This window comes from Dermacentor variabilis, chromosome 1 (assembly GCF_050947875.1).
Source record: "Dermacentor variabilis isolate Ectoservices chromosome 1, ASM5094787v1, whole genome shotgun sequence".
In the NCBI taxonomy this organism is placed as follows: domain Eukaryota; kingdom Metazoa; phylum Arthropoda; class Arachnida; order Ixodida; family Ixodidae; genus Dermacentor; species Dermacentor variabilis.
The window spans coordinates 152,046,244-152,068,569 of NC_134568.1; the positions used below are offsets into that span (position 1 = coordinate 152,046,244).

A 22,326-nucleotide genomic window follows, 5' to 3' on the forward strand; every position below is an offset into this window, starting at 1 on the left:
AAAGATGAGTGCTGTAAGCAGAGAGCAAACCAATGAAATCCTGGAAAGACACTTCACTACCATATGTAAACGCTCACCCACCTGCACCAGGCATCGCTTGCAAATGCCACCTTTGACGAGAGATTTAGCTACCCAACGAGCAGCATAGGCAGCAGATCGGTCCACTTTTGTGGGATCTTTGCCAGAGAAAGCACCTCCACCATGGGCACCCCAGCCTCCGTAGGTGTCCACAATGATTTTACGACCTGTTAGACCAGCATCTCCCTGTGCATTCACAAGACAAAAAGAAATGGCACACACAAGATAAACCATTTTGCATACTGTAGCTAGGCAATGTGCAACAGTTGCAAGGACAATTTATTCTAAAATGCATTGAATATCTATGGTGTCACCAGAACTGCAACATGCTTAGAAATTGTTATGAATGAATAAATGTACAAGTCTCTCCAATTGTGCACATTAATAGAGCAGTGTTTAGATTAGCGCGAACAACACAAGGACACGAGCAAAACAATCACAAACACAGCACTGTTTGGAGGTATGATGTTTACGCTATGCATAAGAAATGCGAGGCTGGGATCCATGAAAGTCCCAGTGCTAACACCTGAAACAAAAAACGTGCAAGAAAAGAAAGACAAGGAAAGTGTGTGAAGCCTTCTTGTTATGAGGTGTGTTCCTTCCTAGGACCGTATAAAAATACTGTTAAATCAATATGCACACATCAGATGCACCGTGTCCACTTGATTACTAGGCGAGGGTGCATTGCAAGGACCCAAGAAAGAACATGTATGCACGCTAACACAGAAGACTATTTAATTTCACTTTTCAGTCAATTCGATCCAGACTGAAGGTCCCAGCCAGCGCCCATGAATTTCCATGAGTCCAAAGTTTCATTATTCGGTCCTAAAATTGAACTTTACCGGATAATTCAAGCTTGACCAGTCAGCATGAACACACCTGGCTCCTATGATGACCTGAACAGCGACCTCTTTAGTGGCAGCATGTCCTGATAGAGCTTAGGGTACAGTGAATGCGTTGAACACATGTCATCCCCCATCAGGAACTCATACTTTCAGCCTGCCCCAGCAAAATTTTCAAGCAATAATGGTAGTCTAATTACGGTATTGACCCAATTTCTAACATGCATTTTTTCCCCAAGAAAATTGGGCTGAGAACTACATGGGCGGTGCAATTGGATACGAAACTAAAACTGCAGTGTGGCGTTCAATGCTTCGTCCCCTGACACGACGGAATTGCAGCAAAGCTGTCTTTCGGCCTGTCCGGACATGCCGGACAGGCCACCATTGGAATATGAACCTGGCAACGTTTAACGCTAGAATGTTATCTAGTGAGGCGAGTCTAGCAGTGCTATTGGAGGAATTAGAGGGCAGTAAATGGGATATAATAGGGCTCAGTCAAGTTAGGAGGCCAAAAGAAGCATATACAGTGCTAAAAAGCGGGCACGTCCTGTGCTACCGGGGCTTAGCGGAGAGACGAGAACTAGGAGTCGGATTCCCGATTAATAAGAATATAGCTGGTAACATACAGGAATTCTATAGCATTAACGAGAGGGTGGCAGGTCTTGTTGTGAAACTTAATAAGAGGTACAAAATGAAGGCTGTACAAGTCTATGCCCCTACATCCAGTCATGATGACCAGGAAGTCGAAAGCATCTATGAGGACGTGGAATCGGCGATGGGTAAAGTCAAAACAAAATACACTATACTGATGGGCGACTTCAATGCCAAGGTAGGCAAGAAGCAGGCTGGAGACAAGGCAGTGGGGGAATATGGCATAGGCACTAGGAATAGCACGGGAGAGTTATTAGTAGAGTTTGCGGAACAGAATAATATGCGGATAATGAATACCTTCTTCCGCAAGTGGGATAGACGAAAGTGGACGTGGAGGAGCCCGAACGGTGAGACTAGAAATGAAATAGACTTCATACTCTGCGCTAACCCTGGCATCATACAAGATGTGGACGTGCTCAGCAAGGAGCACTGCAGTGAACATAGGATGGTAAGAACTCGAATTAGCCTAGACCTGAGGAGGGAACGGAAGAAACTGGTACATAAGAAGCCAATCAATGAGTGAGCGGTAAGAGGGAAAATAGAGGAATTCCAGATCAAGCTACAGAACAGGTATTCGGCTTTAACTCATGAACAGGACCTTAGTGTTGAAGCAATGAACGACAATCTTGTGGGCATCATTAAGAAGTGTGCAATAGAAGTCGGTGGTAACTCGTTAGACAGGATACCAGTAAGCTATCGCAGGAGACGAAAGATCTGATCAAGAAACGCCAATGTATGAAAGCCCCTAACCCTACAGCTAGAATAGAACTTGCAGAACTTTCGAAGTTAATCAACAAGCGTAAGCCAGCTGACATAAGGAAGTATAATATGGATAGAATTGAACATGCTCTCAGGAACGGAGGAAGCCTAAAAGCAGTGAAGATGAAACTAGGAATTGGCAAGAATCAGATGTATGCGTTAAGAGACAAAGCCGGCTATATCATTACTAATATGGATGAGATAGTTCAAGTGGCTGAGGATTTCTATAGAGATTTATACAGTACCAGTGGCACCCTCGACGATAATGGAAAAGAAATTAGTCCAGAGGAATTCGAAATCCCACAGGTAACGCCGGAAGAAGTAAAGAAAGCCTTGGAAGCTATGCAAAGGGGGAAGGCAGCTGGGGAGGATAAGGTAACAGCAGATTTGTTGAAGGATGGCGGGCAGATTGTTCTAGAGAAACTGGCCACACTGTATACGCAATGCCTCATGACCTCGAGCGTACCGGAATCTTGGAAGAACGCTAACATAATCCTAATCCATAAGAAAGGGGACGCCAAAGACTTGAAAAAATATAGACCAATCAGCTTACTGTCAGTTGCCTACAAACTATTTACTAAGGTAATCGCAAATAGAATCAGGAACACCTTAGACTTCTGTCAACCAAAGGACCAGGCAGGATTCCGTAAAGGCTACTCAACAATAGACCATATTCACACTATCAAGCAGGTGATAGAAAAATGTGCGGAATATAACCAACCTTTATATATAGCGTTCATCGATTACGAGAAAGCGTTTGATTCAGTCGAAACCTCAGCAGTCATGGAGGCATTGCGGAATCAGGGTGTAGACGAGCCGTATGTAAAAATACTGAAAGATATGTATAGCGGCTCCACAGCCACCGTAGTCCTAATTCAATGCGAGCCGAGGAAGTAGCGATAGCGCTTGCTGCCGCCCACGCCAATTCGAGAATCATCATTACGGACTCCCGAAAAGCATGTGATCATTACTTGGCTGGGGAGATCTCCCCCTTAGCTGCTTGCATTCTAAGACGGACTGCCACTGATCCAACACCGAAAAGAATCATTTGGGCTTCTGGCCATCAGGGCGTACGAGGTAATGAGGCCGCTGACGCGGCTGCCCGAGCGCTTATTTACCGGGCTCCTCATCCCAGCTCTTCTGGCTCGGAGACTAACCAGCCGCTGCTGCGATTCAGGGAAATAATAACGCATTATAGCGACAACCACCGCCTTTTCCCAGCCCCTGCCAAGGGGCTGAGTAAGACGGAGGAGCGAACTTTAAGGCGCCTGCAGACAGGTACTCTGCTCTGTCCTGCAATCTTAAAGCATTACGATCCTAACACGGATGGGCGATGCCCGCACTGTGGGGAGACCTGCGATATCTTCCACATGGTGTGGGCATGTACTCAAAATCCCCACCTCCCCCCTTCCCCTACCCCTTCCAGAGAGGCATGGGAGACTGCCCTCCTCAACTGCTCCTCGCTTGAGTCCCAAAGGGCTCTGGTGAAACGGGCGAGAGACGGGGCATTGTCATGCGATGTCCCGGACTAGGGACGCCGACCATGTAGCGGGGCCACTCTGTGGCTCCCAAACTCTCTTGCAGCAATTAAAAAGTTTTCACCACCACCACCGTAGTCCTCCATAAAGAAAGCAACAAAATCCCAATAAAGAAAGGCGTCTGGCAGGGAGATACGATCTCTCCAATGCTATTCACAGACCTGGATTGGGAAGAATTGGGGATAAGAGTTAATGGAGAATACCTTAGTAACTTGCGATTCACTGATGATATTGCCTTGCTTAGTAACTCAGGGGACCAATTGCAATGCATGCTCGCGGATCTGGACAGGCAAAGCCGAAGGGTGGGTCTAAAAATTAATCTGCAGAAAACTAAAGTAATGTTTAACAGTCTCGGAAGAGAACAGCAGTTTACGATAGGTAGTGAGGCACTGGAAGTGGTAAGGGAATACATCTACTTAGGACAGGTAGTGACTGCGGATCCGGATCATAAGAATAAGAATGGGCTGGGGTGCGTTTGGCAGGCATTCTCCGATCATGAACAGCAGGTTACCATTATCTCTCAAGAGAAAAGTATATAACAGCTGTGTCTTAACAGTACTCACGTACGGGGCAGAAACCTGGAGGCTTCCGAGAAGGGTTCTGCTTAAATTGAGGACGACACAACGAGCTATGGAAAGAAGAATGATGGGTGTAACGTTAAGGGATAAGAAAAGAGCAGATTGGGTGAGGGAACAAACGCGAGTTAATGATATCTTAGTTGAAATCAAGAAAAAGAAGTGGGGGGGGGGGGGGGGCATGGGCAGGACCTGTAATGAGGAGGGAAGATAACCGATGGTCATTAAGCGTTACGGACTGGATTCCAAGGGAAGGGAAGCGTAGCAGAGGGCGGCAGAAAGTTAGGTGGGCGGATGAGATTAAGAAGTTTGCAGGGACAACATGGCCACAATTAGTACATGACCGGGGTGGTTGGAGAAGTATGGGGGAGGCCTTGGCCCTGCAGTGGGCGTAACCAGGCTGATGATGTCTTTCCGAAAGCAGCTGCGCCATTATGCGACATATATTAAAGCCTTAACCTTATTTCTTTTTCTTGCTAAAGAAAATCGAGTGCGCGTTGGGCTTCTACTTTGTGAAGGAGCCTTAATGACATTTCTAAGTTACTTTCATACTTTGGACTCGGAAAGTTGGCACACATTTGATACAGGCGCGTTTTAGAATCTGGCCAATAATGTCAAATGAATCAGCAGTGTGTTATGGCACTTTTTTCACATCTTGTTTAATTCGATCGACCAGATAATTTGAAAAATGTAGACTGTATAAAATGGTATATAATAGCCGACCAATTATTCAGACTCCGCGGGGATCGCCTCGACGACAAATAACGGAGTCTGTGGGAAAAAACAAAAACTACAAGTAGCCAAGAAAGTATTGCCAGTGGTTGCACTAAAGCTGCGCCACCTCGCAACTCGAAAAGAGGTTGACTGCTTTCTGCAAGCCAAACAATCACAGGTTTCTTGGCAACTTTCACTGCCTGGCACTTGTTTATTCATCCAGAACTCCTGTTGATGCAGACAGCAAGGGTGGAGCTGGCGCAATTTGAAGCTGCCTGGCAATTTTAAGTGACGGATAGTCGTATCAGAAGAACAGTCACCAGAGAACGTGTCACTACTGCTCACTTTAAACAAAAGAAACAGACGTATAGGAAAAAAAAAGAAAGGCAATTGCCGACTACAGTTAACATTACTCTATGTATATGGAAAGTTCCACAACTGCTCTCTACCAGATGCCAAGGCAGCACTTTGCAGCTCGTTGACAACAAAGATTGAAGGCATAGCCTTTAGTGGTGCGACAATGAACAACATTGACTGCTGAAGGTTAAAGGCACAATTTTTGTTGCCATTTAGAAGCTAGAAATATGGTGTTGCTGCCAACATACTGAAATGGTATGCAAGCCTGTCAACCTCACATATAAGGTGTGGGGAAGGGGGACTTCCGAGGTTAAGGCCTTCAAAAAGAAAGAGAAGAAACATTGCCTTACATTCGAATAAACATTGTATGCTTGGAAATACTTAAGACAGCATGCTATCAATCTGTTGTGCTCTATGTCAACTACACAGCCTGATGACAGTTAACAGAAAGTTCTAGTGGTCACAGATGTACTCTTTTTCGGCAGTGTGTGTAGGCAGCAGCTATGCAAGCAATGATCAGAAGTGGTTAATATTTCACATATAAAGCTAAATCTTCTGGATGAGTGCTTTTATGTAAAATTACAGACCGTTGTTGATACCATCTCGTTTCGCACAATTTCCTGGCACCAATCATCGCTGTCAATCCTATTGCTTTAAGCATCTTTACCTACCTGTTTCACAGCACGTGTGGCATTGGAAGTGTACTGCATGCTTTTAGTAGGCTATAAACGAAATGCTCTGCCTTCCCTCCTACAGGCAGCATGAAGGAAGCATGATGTTTCACTCTGGTGAAAGCTAGATTCCATTTCGGTTTCCCATCCTCGTCTCGAAACAACGCACATAAGGGGCCATTGGGGATCCACCAGTTTCACGTTTGACGTGTGTCGGTGTCATCTCATGCTAAAACGATTCTCACTGCGTGGGCATGTTAAAGCTCCTCAGCAAAATGCTCAGACCGAAGAAGCTGTTGACCCAGGCCAAATTCGAGGAATGCAATTGTAAACTTGCCAAAGCCACAAAAACGAAAATGCACATCTCGGGACCCCACCAGATCGGTGTGCGCCGGACTTTCCTGCTGCAATGATTCGCAAAACTCTTTACATTACGCTGATGTCAACTGCGGTTGAGCCCTAATTTTTTAAGTGACCTCACATTGTACGTATTCCTAGTTAGCAATTTTTTCCGCAAAATGTATGAACAAGGTTCTGCTGTACATGTGCAACACATTCTTGTGAACTTCTCATCGATTAAGAACTTGAATATCTTATGTTAAATCTTTTGGCCTAGTTTTTGTTATCCCACTGGGCCGAACAATATGTTTTTACTTAGAAATTAGTAGTCAATCTTCGATATATCGAACGTCAAGAGGATCATGAAAAAGTTTGATATAATGATAAATCTGATTACAAAATATGCCGATCTGAAAGTTATCCGAAAACTTTGTCTCCCAAGTTTCCAGAGATTGTGAAGTGGAATTTCACTCTTTTTTTCTTCAAGGACACGTCAAATGCATATATATTTCCATTTTTTTTTTTTGCACACAAATGTTGCAAGTCCCTCACACTGCAGAATGGTCTTTGGTATACTGATTGCAATGCTAATTGCAATGTCTGGACACAAGGTGCTTATTGCACGTTTTTGTCATGGATAAGAGGCAGAAGTAGATGCAGCACAGAAGCAAGACAGATCTGCTTGAATATGCACCATGCCACCATTAGCGCACTTGCACTGCAAATTGAGTGCGTATGTGCCCGGTTGTGTGGCCATTACAATACACTGCTTAAACAACCAACCGTCGTAAGCTGTCAATGAGTCACCGAGGCGGAAATTGCTTTCAGATTGCAGAAAATCCAACTCCACCCCTGCATACATATAACCCTGCAAATATGAATGAAGCACATTCAGTGCAGACTGTGAGCCTGTAAGCCACACTGCAATTAATGCTCCTGCATACATAGTAACTCTTTAACAGCAACAAGTTTGCACACCATTGCCACTATGCTTTCTTTTTCACAAAGTGTGAATGTGGCGGTTTTGTTAAACTCAAACTGTAATGTCAAAATCCATTCGAGAACAGGTTGGATTCATTGTGACCCCTTGCAAAATCCTAAAATGCTGCTCTTGGACACTCCTTGTCTGTAAGACAAACCTTGTGGCACAGACATCTACAGTTCAGGATGCCATGCACAGAGCTTGGCAGTGGAAAGATTGAGTATCAGTCACACTTTCTTGTGAAATGTACATCAAACAGGGAGGCCTTCAGCGCTGTTGAAGCAACATGAAAATCTGCACTTGCAGATAATGAATGGCTGCAGTTTGCATAAGCCATCCACATTTGCAGCAAGCAAAACTGAGTTACGCAACTTGTGCATTTGTCCTCAATCTGTACTGCCCTTCAGATTCAATGTCTTATTGATATCATCTACCAAAGCAATGCCGCTTCATCTGCACAGAATATTTCGGTTGACACGAGAAGTGATCGTGGCCTCAAAAGGAGAAGCTCCCTTGCAATACAATATTGAATGCAGCGGTGAAAGGTGTTTAGTACATGCATAGTAAAGTTCTATATTTTTGCATGGATTTACCAAGGGGATGTGACAACTGTTAATATAGACAATATCTCCATATGTGCGGGTTTGATACAACTACCCGTGATTGGCTGTAATACATGGACGTGCATGACTAACAATTCATTTTTGTAGTCTTCCATTCCATTGTGTTGTTCCTTCTGCTTAATATTAGCACAGCTCACTTCCGTTAAGGGGGCACACGGGTCTTAAAAACAAAAACAAAAAACAAAAAAAAAATCTAGATTTTGGAAGTGTTATTTTCGAAATCTACAACTATTTTTCTACCTATCTGCCAAGTTTCCCATTTCTAGAATCAGTATTTTAGGCGAAATAATAATTTGCGCAATGAGTTCTGGCTGAATTCCAGCCAAAATGAACCCCAAAACGACCCTTTCTTTCCATTGCGCAGCTGCCGCTTCACGCTGCCTATCGCCGCCATCTCGGTCTCGTTTAAAAGAGCTGCCTTCCTGCTCAAGTTTCCCGCCACCGCCGCCCAGTTTCGACCATTGGATGGTGCAAAATAAATCAATAAAGAAAAGCACATTATTTTTTCCCTATTGGCTGAACGAGCCCACGTGAGAAGACCGCGCCACCCGATTGGCGGAGCTGGCTGGTGTCGTCTGCTAAGCGAGCCGACCCACGCGCCGCCGTCGCGCTGTGACGCCATTTTGAAAAACTGCGTGCAGCGACTGAGAAACGTAACAATGCCCAGATCAGCGAGAAAGTTTCATATGCTGAACAAATTCAGCAAAAAGCGGAAGAAATCGATGGTTGGTACAAGATGCGGCGAGGGTGATGTAGAGGCTACATAGAGTGGAAGTTGGCGACAACGGCATGGGTCCAGCACGTGCACCAGCTCATGAAGCCGACAGCGTCCGCGTCCGCCGTGACACTGTGATGCTGCAGCCTTCCAATGTGGAGCAGAAAAGTATTCGAACCGAGGAAAAACTTCAAGAACTCGCATCAATGGCAGCGACGAAGCGGAAATCGGATTGTTTTAACCGAGACAGCATTCACGATCGTCAATTTGGATCTGCAAAACCAGCTTTTGAGGTCTGCAGAGTGCACAGCGCGTGATAGCGGCAACATTGAGTTCAAGAAAGGCGAGCGAGAATACGGCCTCGCTGTGAAACTTGCGCTCTCATGTTCCAACTGCAAAGACATCGCGTCCACATGGAACTCGCCGCACGTAAGCGGCAATCAGACGGTGAACCCGTTCGTTGTAAATATGTTGGCAGCGCGTGCTATGCAGTGCACTGGGAACCAGCAGACAGCACTTAATATTTTTTCCGTGATGAACATTTCCAACCACGGTCTCCACAACAAGACGTGGCAGAACTACATGAAAAAAATTGGCCCCTGCAGCAATTCATGCGGCCGAAGAAGTGAGTCATTCCTTGGCCGACTGTGTTCAAGGGGCACTGAAAAGATGCCATTTCAACAGCAGAAGGCTATTAGACTACATTCCTGGTGGTTATTAGGAATGTACATGTGTAAATATGTGCAAAACATTTATTTATTTTCATTACATTTTGTGCTGTTTGTTTTTTGCATTTTTCTCAAAACACAAATTTTTGGCTCCATGCAATATTGAGGTCTCAATATCTCAGCACCTAAAACAGAACTGAAATTCTTTTTGCAGAATGAAGTCTAATGTGTACTCTATGAAAGATAGCAAGCAGATTTCTTACCATTCATTTCAGAAATTAATTATTTTGCTACATTTTGTGCCACAGGTTGTGGGCTTACATTCAATGGGTTGTAAAGTATCTATTAATGGTCACATCAAAAAAGTGTTTACTAAACTTCAATCCTTACTCCTTACGTTATCTAACCATGCCTTACAAGTAATTTTCTGTTGTGCCATTTATTTTTATTTGAGGCCGCTAACAAAAGGAATTAAATGTTAATTACCTTAAGAAATCATTCAGCTACACCAAAACTAAGTGAAAATTTGAAATCTGCGCAAAAATATCAGTAAGACCGACGAGTTTGATTAGTATATATTGGAAAATAAAGATTTTTTATATAGCAGTGTCTCCCCTTAATTCGAACCTCACGGGAGCAACGAGATCGCTCAAATTATCTGGCAGGTCAAATTAAACAATTTACACTTTTCTAACACTCCTCCGAATCAAACATGCACCCATTTTCTCTGTGTCAGTAACTAACATAGAAATGACATTGAAGCCTGTAAAAAAAAAATAAAAAGGAAATCTAAGGTGCACACAATTATTTGGTAAGAAAAATGGGCAAGGGTTATCTGTGTTGCACAATGGCAGCCAGTTTCTTAAAGTCAGCTTCACTGCAAGTTTTTTCAAAGTTACTATTTTTAAAGTTTGCCCCATTACAGCCATGTTATGCAGTAAAGCACATGCAGTTTTGGTTTCATATTCAATTGCACCACACAGGCAATTTTTGGCACAGTTTTCTTAGAAGAAAATGGCACATATTCGAATTGGGAGACTAATTGAACATTGTGAACCATAGTTATTGCTTCAAAATCATCCTAGAGCAGGACGAAAGTAGGAGTTTCCGACAGGATATGTTGGGTTTAGAGGACAGCATTCACCGTTCTAAATTCTGCCAAGATTGCTGCTACTATAGGGGTCACTACTGGGGCACCACAAGAATCATGAACATGCATACAGACTGGTCAAGTCTAAATTATCTGGTGAAGGCCAATGTTTAGGATTGAAATAATGAAAGTTTGGGCCCACAGAAATGTATGGGCGCCGGCAGGAACCTTCGGTCAGAATCAAATTAACCGAAACATCATATCAACGAAGTCTACTGCACTTCAGTTCAGTGGAATAACTAGTGCTTGCCAATGTATGTTCTACACATTTACAGACATCAACAGAATAAATACAAAAAACATGTCAATACAGTCAACAACCTATTTTAGGAAATGCCTGATAATTCAAACACCTTCGCCTTGTTTGAAATTTTGGACCGTGAAACCCTGAGCCGTCTTATTTCTCAGACTTTTTCTTGCGACCTCTTTCCCATATTAATTGAAGCTACCACTGCCAACCCACAGGCAGCAGTAGGAGTAGTAAGGCCTAGCTGCTTCAACGTTACCCATCAAGCCGCCTGCTGTTCGGTGCTCTTTCATTTATAAGATTTGCCATTCTGGGCACTTGCACCGACTCTACCCATGTCATTATTGCCAACATCAGTGCCTGCCAACGGTCGTACTGGGGCAACTCCGCGATCCTGGCATGTTCTGCGGCTCCGGTGAAACGTTAAAAGCATGGCAACAGTCCAAAGTGTTGCATAAAGAATGCACCAATGCAAGGGGGCCACTGTCACAGGACAATGCCTGTTTCAGTATGAGCAAGGAGACTGCCTAATAATTGCAGTGGCTGCCCTTTAATGCTTTGGAAGGCAGTTAAAGGCATGCATTTAGACTGCCGATATTTCGGATGCCTTCACAGTTCCTAGGAAGTTCGAAAAATTAGATGCTTACAAACTTTATTGTGACATTTGGGAAGGAAAAACCTCAAATGTGCCTCTTGTCATGATGGGACGAGGAAAGCATCAGCTATTAAATATGACATATCTGATCAATTGTCATTCAAATGCGCTTTGTCATTTGTAGTATTAACAGCTATGTCAGACTCAAGTGTTGGTTCAGTGTAAATGAAGCCTACAAATGACACAACACATCCGAATTCCATATGCCAGCTACATGAAAGTTTCCCGCATGAGAAGCGCTGTCTGCATAGGCCAGAAGGCATGCCTCTGCTATGCTATATACAGTGCAGTCCACTCATAACGATATCAAGAAGAATGAAAAATCCGATCGTCATAACCAATCATCGCTTTATCTGGACTGCTGTAAAAAATGAAAAAGCTGCCAAACATACTTCTGTAGCTCCGAAAGCAAATTTGCCACTTACGATAAAGAAGTGACGTAGAAAAAAAGTAATATGTTTATTTGTACCTCTTAAACAGCCTGTCAAATGTTAGGCACACTGAAATAGTCAGAAATCTACACTTGCTTTCGCGGAAGTTTCAGATTCACAATTGTGGTGTGCATCACATAGAGCAGCTGCGCGAACAGTGGCAGCTATAATTTAGCGTGCATGAAATCAATGAGCGACTATCGAGGACAGTGCACTTTGAGTGAACATTGGGGTTGGATTCAAAGACGGGCCACTGTCAACCTCGTCACCTCCATCGCACAACGGCGCCATCTGTCGTGACAATGACCGCCCCATTGGAGATTCTTCGCAGAACGAGGCAGCACTATCTGCACTCAGAAACTGCTCCACTGAAGCACCACCTATTTTATCGCCAGTAGTGACATGCTTGTACAGTTTGGCAATGTCAGCAGCTACCACCGTGTTGTTTTCACACGTAGGGTTTCGCCCTAGCGCACAAGGCCCGCTGTTTCCGCTCATCGGCACGGTCACTGCTTCTAGCCTTTATGATCGTGGCGCTCGCGGTTTTGACAATCGTCGATATCATCGACTACGCGAGTCTTGCAAAATTTGTAGCTTCGTCCCACTTGATACAGCTTTGCACTTTGTTGGCGCACCGACCGCTGCTTCTGCGCTCCCCGAGGAAGAGGGAGATTATAGAAAGAGCACAGGCGCAATGTGCATCTCGCTTTTTTTTTTCTCCCTCTCTCTGGATGCTCGCCGGCGACGCAGACGCGAAGCAGCTGGCACCATGTTGAGGCCCGCTGCGCCCACTTGCGATGCTCTGAATCGGCGCACTGGCGGGACACATTGCACGGTAATGGCGGCAGATACAAACTCGCGTAGGCAAACTTTTCAAAGCAAGTTGCACGATTATTCAGCATGGAAAACGCCGCCCAAAAGGCAGAATTTCGATCATTATATCCAATATGCGGTGAATAACATATCGTTATGTTTTTTTTTCCTTATAGCCCTAATGCATAAACTGATACTCTGAAGTCAACTCATTGTTATAACCGATATAATTGTTATATGTGGTATCGTTATAAGTGGACTGCACTGTACTACACTATAGACTGTCTCCTGGCTACGCTGTGGTAGCCTCGACATCTGCCCACAAAGATGCAGATACTGTAAAGCGTGCACATACGCATGGCACAGCAGCAAATGTGCAGCTTTCATCTACCACCAGCCTTCCTCTTCACATCCTATCTCTGTTGTTACACCACACCTATTTTCCAGCGTAGAGTAGCAGGCCAGAGGCACTTCACTCGGGCCGAAATCTCCACTTTTCGGCACTTACCCCTTTCTCTATCTCATGAATACCAGCAGAAGTTATTAAAGCTCACCATGGGACCAGCCTGCACAAACTTTCCACAGGGGTTGATGTGATAAACTGTGCGACGATCCAAATATTTTGCTGGGATCACTTCCTTGACGACACGCTCCATCACTTGTTTACGAAGTTCATCAAGCGTAATGTCCTCTGAATGCTGCGTCGACACCACAACTGTGTGCACTCTAATGGGCACTGCCCTGCCATGGTCGAAATAGTACTCGCATGTCACCTGCAAGGCAAGAATGGAGGAACGTGGTTACAGAACTAGTCGTACCTGCATGTCTGATGATTACAGTGCATTGCAGTATAAACGAGTTCACCATTTCATTTTAAAACAGTGTTCCAAACTAGGGAACTGACTTATACACAGAGTTGACCTACAAATGGCATCTTAGTGTTGCAGTATACATGTGGAATTGACATTTCATGGTTCAGCCAAAGATTCAGAAGTGCAAAGCTGGCTGGAGTTGGCTTTCACTAAATTGTCTAGCCAGAGTCAGTGGTGCCACCTTATTTGTTGAATTAGTCAGTTGCATGGTCTGTAGTGTTGGAGTGCATGTCAGGCTCGTCTAGCAACGAAAATGCCTTGACACACTCATAAATTGAATTCTGGGGTTTTACATGCCAAAGCCACAATTTGATTAATTCTGACTACCACAGGATCTTTAATGTGCACCCAATGCACAGGACACGGGCGCTTTTGCATTTCACCCCCATCGAAATGTGTCCACGGCGACCGGGAATTTGATCCCGCGACCATTTACGTAGCAGCGCAACACCATAGCCGTTAAGCCATCGCAGAAGGCAGTGTTGTCTGCTGAAATGGGAAAACCTCATTGGACAGAAGCTTCAGTGCTTCTGAAGACTCCAATTGGGTGTGTGAAGCTGAACACTCGGGCTCTGCGGGTAAAGGATGCACCCTTGCAAAACTGCTGCAGCTTACTCGAGAGACGGCCCTAATGGCAATAGAAGTAATTGCTGCATTCGTCACTGGAAGCGACAATGAAGCCAACAAGGCCCAGTATTATTAAGTCAAGTTGCAACTGGGGCTAGGACTTCCAACACAGCAAAAGAGTGTTTTGAATGTTATGATTTGAGGTCAGTTTTTTTCTTTCCCATTTCTGCCTCACAGCTTCAGTGCAATGGAGTGCTTGCACTAATGCACGGAGCAAGAAACATTTAGGAGAGGAAACTGCTGTTTGCGGCGACCAGAAAAGGTCACAAGCCCGCGGAGCCGTCATCGTGCTGGCAGCGCCTGGCAGCCTGGAAAGAAATTACCGCCGTTGAGAGCGCGCCAGAGCAGCCTGCCCGGGCGCTGCATTTTTTTTTTTCGCTGCGGCTTCTACGACGCGCCGCATGGCGCCGTCACTGTATACGGCCCCGTCGGCGCATACAACAATTGTGACCTTATCTGGTCGCCCGCGCTTGCTCCCGCTGATGAGAGTTTCACCTCCTAAATGTTTTACTCCGTGCACTAATGAAACTTTCACCGTGGCAGCACATACATGCCTTAATAATTGGGGGCAGTGCGATGTCTGTAGCATGAGATTGTGCAGTACAGAACATCTGTATAGCTACTGAAGAAGCATGCGTTCTTACCACCGTTCTTCGGAATAAGCAAAGTAGCATGCCACTGCACAAGCGCTTGTAGAAGCCAGTGCATCACCAAATTTAGGCTCAATCCTGTTACCACAGCAGAAAAATGAACTTTTGGTGTGGAGGGAAGCTTTACATTATGCTGTTCATAGACAGTTGCTGCCACTGCATGCAACCACAGTATGTGTAGCTGAAAGAAAAGAGACCCAAGATACTGGGTACGGAAGGACACCGAGAGTAAGCACATTGTGCCTCACTAGAGTGTTCTGTTTTAGGGGACACATGCAGCTTGCGTACACAAGAACTAGGGGTGACGATGCTGCGCACATGCACACCGCTACGTCTACTTGCATCCTTGGGTTGTTGGGGCGGCCGAAAACATCGCTGCCCCTAAGAGGTCACGTAACCCACGTGACTCTCGCAATGCACGAGAACTTACAAGAAGAGAGACCAGCCAAGACAAGCCGCACATCCCGCCACACAGAGTGAGGTCTACGATAGATCAAGGTAAAAAAGCTGGTCGCAGAGCACACCGGCACGCTGTTGCCGGAACAGCGGCGTGTCAAAATTTTCAGGAGGCTCTAAACAAAACACAGACCAAGACGATTCTATGCAAATTCTTTTTCTTTTTTGCCATTGGTCCAAGCACTTCGCCAGTGGTTGAAGTGGTTTTCTGAATAAGCTATCACAGGGACCAGCTGTTCTCAACAGGTCTGGCCACAAGCGGTCATTGAGAAATTAAAATCCCCCCCCCCTTTTATTGCTTTATTTTTTTTCTAACCATAGTGTGAAACCAATTTATTTCAAATGCACAACAAATAATTTTCTATCTTTTAATGCAACCAGCCCAAATTCAAACCGTTCGTTATGCTGAGATTTTTAAAATTATTATTGTATCATAGAAACCAAAGGTGGTTGCCACGTGGCGTCCCCACTGCCACGCAAGTTAATCTGGGTGAGAGGTTGCAGGTCACACCGTGACCGCCTCTGAAAGCCAAACATAAGCACTCGGCTGGACAATAGGGGAAAGAAGGCAAGAGGACATTCTGAGAGCCGATACAGCAGAGGTCTATGCTTAATCCATGCAGAATGCACAGAAGTGCAGAGTGAAGAAAGAATAGCAAATATGGCAACATGAACCCAGCACTTGGTAGCGAAGTCACAGTGTGGCTCAAGACCACTTCTTCGAACTGACTGATGCACACCTCTGTGGTATTGCAATGCCTCGCAACCACAACCTCCACTTTGCACAACATAATCCTGCTCAACACCCCCTATGCCAGAAAGCCAAGATTTTGAACTGGTGAAATTAAAGGACAGTCAATTATTTATTGCATGTTCAAAGAACTGAGGCCTCAAGCGATAATTATGGAGTTGAAATTTCTAAGAAAGTAAAAGAAAAATAAAGAACATAGAGGGAGAAAAGAAAAGCAAGGCTTTTTGTTTCAGAACTTTTTTAAGTAACTGTTCTCAATGCTATTTACTGACGGACCTTTTCCAGCTTTGATGAAAGCTCTTTTGCTAAGGTAACTTTTATTAGCAAAAGTAAAGGGACGATAAAGAGCAACAAAATTCAGTAAAGTATTATTTCAAAACCATGTTCATTCATCTGGAAGGAAAAGCTTCATTACTATCAAAGAACTGTGTCTTAATTTCACACCAAAATTACAGCACTGGTACGCCAGTGTGAAGTTCGGGTCAATTTAGCACAGGGAAAGTTCCACGAACATGTTACTGCAGTTTTTTGTTCAATGCAATACTTCCTCCTGGCTAAACAATGAAGTAGACTTGATCAGATGCTGTCAAAATCCAAAACCATGGAGAGCTGTGTGGGAACTTCAAGGCAGTGGCCCCACTTGCCTTTCGTTTATCCTTTTCTGACTTGCCAAGCTTATGCTCACACTAAATGCAACCCTTTTCCTATTTAAAAATCAATTTACATATACATCCAAATATGTCTCTTGAGTGTCCCCCTTAACATTTTGCTCTGTTAAAAGCAACAGCTGAAGAGGGTGGAAATGACAATTTTTCAAAACCCAGCTGTTATCCAATGTTCAACATTCAATAAACTGCCTGCTTCAGGTGTCCACATCCGGGTACAGGCAATCCAGCCACACTTACTTGTGTCTTGGAGTCGGGTCCTGCCCAAGGAAAGGTGCCATCTCGGCGAAGCTCTGCCAGCCGCTTGTTCAACTTGTGTGCAAGCACTACAGTCAGTGGCATGCACTCTTCTGTCTCATCTGTGGCATAGCCAAACATAAGACCCTGCAATAAAAGAACACCGATTGATGGGGTTTAATCTCCCAAAAGCAACACAAGGGCTATGAGACATCCCATTTTGAGGGCTCCATATAGATTTCATCTATATAGGGTTCTTGTAATGTGCACCCAATGCAATGAACAAAGCAAGAAAGTACTATACACCATGTAATAAATCGGCACTAACGACAATAAAGCACTAAAATTCTCAGAAGTCAATCTATGTTACTTGATTGGCTATGTTACTCACCTGATCTCCAGCCCCAATGTCTTCTTCCTTTCTCTGCTGATGAACACCAGCTGCTATTTCAGGACTTTGTTGCTCAATAGCTACCAACACATTGCATGTTCTGTAATCAAAACCTGCAAAAGGGAACAGCCGAAACTTGCATAAACATTGCAAACCGATTGCAAGTGCAAACCGACAATTGTGATTACCAACAGAAACAAGCCCGGAACCAGCAACCATTGTAGGGGAAGCTAAGTTTTTGGGAAACAAGGCAGCACCAAACTTAATTTTCTGCTAGGCTTAGCTTGGAACGGGACCCATTAATCCTCCCAGAAAATGCTCCAGGGTAGTGCCACCATAACCCATTTCTCTGCTAAACATGCTTGCTAAATGGGTAGAGCAGCACAACAATGAGACAAGCATGGCACTTATTGTACAAGCCATGCAGTAACAATTAGCAGCAGTAGAGTATGATGCACTAAGCGGAAAAGCGTTAGTTGAAAGAAGAAAAATGCATCACATAGGCATTACCTTTGGTGCTGCAGTCGTAACCTATTTTTTTGACGGTTTCCCTCACAATACGCTGGTAGTCAACCACTGCATCAGATGTGATTTCTCCGAACACCATGATCATCCCAGTTTTAGTTGCCGTTTCTGGAAAGAGGAGGCTACAGTGAACAATGCTGTTCAAAATCAGATATTAAAAGGAAGTGCTCCAGTCAATTTTCCGCCATCACAGGACTTACTGCCATCCATGTGTGATGAGTGGAAAATGAATAATTATGAACAATGAGTGAACAGCAACAAAACACTTACCACATGCTACTTTGGCATTTGGGTCTTGTCTCAGATGGGCATCAAGTATGGCGTCACTTATCTGATCACACATTTTATCTGCAACAAAGTTGGCACTTGTAGACTTGCACCCACAGAAAAACTGAAGGAAACATTAGCACTATTTGTAACCTATTTTCCAAAAGCCTGTCGAATTATCAGCGAGTCCTTTTGTTCTATAAGCTCAAAATGATGCAATGGGCACTCTGCTGCAATATGCCCAGTTCCCACAAGATCCACACCCTGAACTGCAAACGAAAAGATAAAAACACAGCAGTACACCTATTTTCACATAGCCACTACAACCACAGGCCTAATGCATGCTATAAACAACAGCGATAGCCAGAAATGACTGCTGTAATGCCACTACAGCTGGAATTCACTAACTGAATTGCTTAATTCACAATTAGCATCCCTTTTACTGCTAATCTCAAATTCCTTTCACATTTACCTTCAGAATATTATCACCCCCATGCAGTTTAAGAATGCCACTACCCATGACGTACTACATGGCTACATAGCCAGAGGCAAGTATACAACAGGGAAACGTGCAAGTGTAGCATAACAGACAGCTTTCAAAGAGCACAGAAGGATGGCTGAATGATTGCTACAGTTCCCTGTGGTATGGTATGGTATGGTATTCCTTATGTGCTCAAGTTTTCCTTTTCTTTTTCTACATAACAGTTAGAAGCACTGCCTCAAATCTGGTCCTGGTGATCCCCACAATGCTCCCCAAAAAATTTAATTCTGAAAACTATGCATCATGAGCAACAAAGTGCAATGCAACGAGCAAATGCAATAAAAAATGTTTAAAATTGCGACAATGGCGCGGAAAAAAAGAAAAACACGAGGGCGTGAAGACAAAGTATACACCACTATGTATTGTTCAGTTTTTTCTCGCGCTATTGCAATTGTGCTGTGCTACTTTGTGTTCAGTTTTAACAAACTTTTTGACCTTTAGGAAATTGCTAAAAGTAAAAAAAAAATACTGCAGAGGTTTACAAAAAAAAATAATTATTCAAGCATGTAATGAAGAGTTCGCCTTCACTATTCAACATGCTCAACGAGAGGTGAAAAGCGAGCGAGGGAAGCACGAGGCTTCAAATACATTTAAAGGCAAGGTTCTGACTGATGTAAAATTCGCGGGGCGCTGTTTTCTTTGCTGGGTGCTTTTCTCGTCGCGACGATATATTGAATTTTTCACAAGTACTGCCACATGAGGGCACATATAACCGGCAAATGGAGGCCTCAGGAAACCACCCTAGATTATAATAGCGCTGTACCTAAAGGTACGTCGCTATTGCTTCCGTTTCGCTAGCTCCTTGGCTCACGCCTACCAATTTTTCCACATGTATTTGCGGAAGGATGTCTAACTCAACGCGGATCATCAAAAGTGCTTTCGGAAGTTCACAGAGCAGCATACGAAAAGCCTGGCACGAGCGAAGATAGCTCTCCAGGAGAGCAGGTCCGGTCTCTATTACGGCCCCTACTGTTCTCCCCGGGGAAATCAGTGTTATTTTGAAGGTATAGCGCCGTAAGGCGCGCGAGAGGCATAATCCGGCCTGACTGACTCAGCACGAGCGCCGCTGGCGCGAGAAAGTCTCCGACGTACACCCAGCAACGAAAAAAGCGCCCCGCGACTTCTACAATACCAGTCAGAACCTTGCCCATTTCAACAGAGCCATTGCGATTTCGTATGACTGCATAGATATCCGCGGCTTCACGAATGCAAATGCGAAATAAATGTAAAAATGTAGTTTTATTCCGCGAATTAACACAGCCACAAATGCCCCATGCGTCATTCCGACACTTCAGTAATTTTGTAGCAGGCGCCACTAGACATCTTATCAGAAAAAGAAACAGCTAATCGCCGAAGTTAGCAATCAGGGTCTCGTTCTTGGCGCTGCGACGGCATGCGAACAGCAGGAGCATCAACGACGCACTGGGAGAGTGAAGCTGAGCATCGTGGAGAATCGCGCGGATGACACCGGCCGAGGTTCGCGCGGAAAGAGTGAACATAGTGGAACAGCACCACGTGATTGGTAATCGAGCGCCGAAGTTTCGGCGGTGGTTAATCCCCATCATTGAACTAAATCTAATAGTACTGCTCCTTGACGTCGGCGCGTATAGAACTCGACATACATCCACCTATTTCGGCGGCGCTCCGCAGTTGCGGCGCGAAAACGCCGACAAATGCAGCATGTGTGCCCTTTCATTAAGCGCGCTAACCCTAACAGACAAACGTGTTCAACACCACAAATAACGCGCGACTCGTCGCCGTCGCGCTAAGACATTGTGTGTATAAGTGTCCGCGCCGATGCAGCTGTTCGAGAGGCAAAATACGCGCGGCTTTCCGCGACGATTTGTGGACAGGGAGTTAACAAATTAGCGCTATTTGCAACCAAATGTGCGCGAGGCACTTTTATTTTGATTATAGGAAAGTTCCTCACCACAGTGGCCCTCTAAAGGCGCCAGAAAATATTTCGGTGTTGCAGAACGGTCACGAAACGCCTTAAGACCAACATACCATAAAAAAGAGAGAGCCCACGAATGCAGGAAACCAAGAATGTATGAACCACTCACCGGTATGTCCCTCGCCGACGGATTCTGAACTAAAGAGAAACGTCTCAAGCGAATCGTCATCAAGTTCTTCATTGTCGTGTACGTCGTGCAACGCTTCTCCGTTTGTAATAACGTGGTTCCCGACATTATTATTCAATGCCATGATTACAACCTGACCCAAAATCTTTCGAGCGCACACGAACGTACTACGTTACGAATAGAGGCCGACGAGATGGCTGCGCTTGCTTTTATATACTGACGCTTGAGGTCACGTGAACAGGCTCCGCCTTCCTAGAAAAGGCGCCATGTTCAACAGCTGCCGGATGGAGACTTCCTGCGTGAGTTCGTTCAAAAAACAAATTGACGTCAAACAATGTTGTTTGCTTGAAGTCAGAAATGTACGAGTGCGTCCCCACGTGAAAGGCTCGTCCTTTCGTGATTAATTTGCCTTTCTACGCGCGACTGCTCATGCTTGGGGACGGGCAGAAACCGTTGGAGGGGATTGCGGGTGTAAATTGGGGAGGTGAGCCGCAGAACGGCGATCGACAGGAACAGCCGGTGCTTCCAATGAACACTTTGATGGTGCTCGCTGCAGATCTTCAGTAAAAACACGAAAACAAACCATATTATAAATATTAGAATTCTTAGCTTATTGGAAGTAGGCACGAACTTCTGTTTGACAATTTCACAGTCGATTCTCGGGCATGTTTATGAATTTACGTCACACCTTTTGCATCTCATACTTCACTACCGCGCACTGTGTTCTAGGCTGAGCAGCATTCTTCGTCATTCCCTCTCACCACCACCACCACTCCTTTTGCACGCTGAACACGTGTCCTTACGTGCGTGCGCACATCTGTATCAGTTTAATCGTGAATAATGAGTGTCTACGTGTGATGACACTTGATGTCAAATATTGAATGAGTTCTGGGGTTCTACGTGCCAAAACCACGATTTGATTATGAGGCACGCCGTAGTGGGGGTCTCCGGATTAATTTCGACCACCAGGGGATATTTAACGGGCTCCCAGTGCACGGGACACCGGCGTTTTTGCGTTTCGCTCTCATCAAAATGCGGCTGGGATGTGATCCCGCGGCCTCGTGCTTAACAGCGCAACACCATAGCCGCTAAGCCACTGCGGTGGGTTAATGTAAAGCAATAACCGCTACAGATTCTAAATAAAAGTGTCTCTAGCAATGCAGTATGTCGCTACCCTACTTGAATGCTAATGCACATTAACGTCGACAGCCATCGCGATATGGGTTCTGCCGGATTTTCTGTCACCTTCAATTATTTCTTTATCTTCGAAATGCCGTGACAATATTTCAGGCGTGTAGGACAACTTTGGAGGTTAAATTTTTTTTTATTCCTGTCGGTATTGGCCGCTTATGTCTTCCGAGCTTTCTTCGTGCAAGTTAATCAGACAACTCTAGATTGCCACATAGATAATTAAAGGCTGCACATCTGGAGCTTGCTTGTTTTTCCCTGTTTTCT

At 44.7% G+C, this 22,326-nt stretch overlaps 1 protein-coding gene across 1 annotated transcript in view; it reads right to left on the reverse strand.

Annotated features, from left to right (window-relative positions):
• The window catches only part of LOC142586670 (S-adenosylmethionine synthase-like), a 38,676-nt gene extending 17,612 nt beyond the window's left edge, over positions 1-21,064 (reverse strand). The window contains exons 1-7 of the mRNA XM_075697673.1: positions 20,854-21,064; positions 18,253-18,330; positions 17,968-18,090; positions 17,458-17,570; positions 17,070-17,213; positions 13,363-13,581; positions 82-264 (exon numbers count right to left, since the gene is read on the reverse strand). Of these exons, the coding sequence (XP_075553788.1) occupies positions 82-264; positions 13,363-13,581; positions 17,070-17,213; positions 17,458-17,570; positions 17,968-18,090; positions 18,253-18,330; positions 20,854-20,995 (1,002 nt within the window). The 5' untranslated portion in view covers positions 20,996-21,064. The remainder of the gene's footprint in view (positions 1-81; positions 265-13,362; positions 13,582-17,069; positions 17,214-17,457; positions 17,571-17,967; positions 18,091-18,252; positions 18,331-20,853) is intronic.
• Between the last annotated feature and the right edge of the window lie 1,262 nt (positions 21,065-22,326).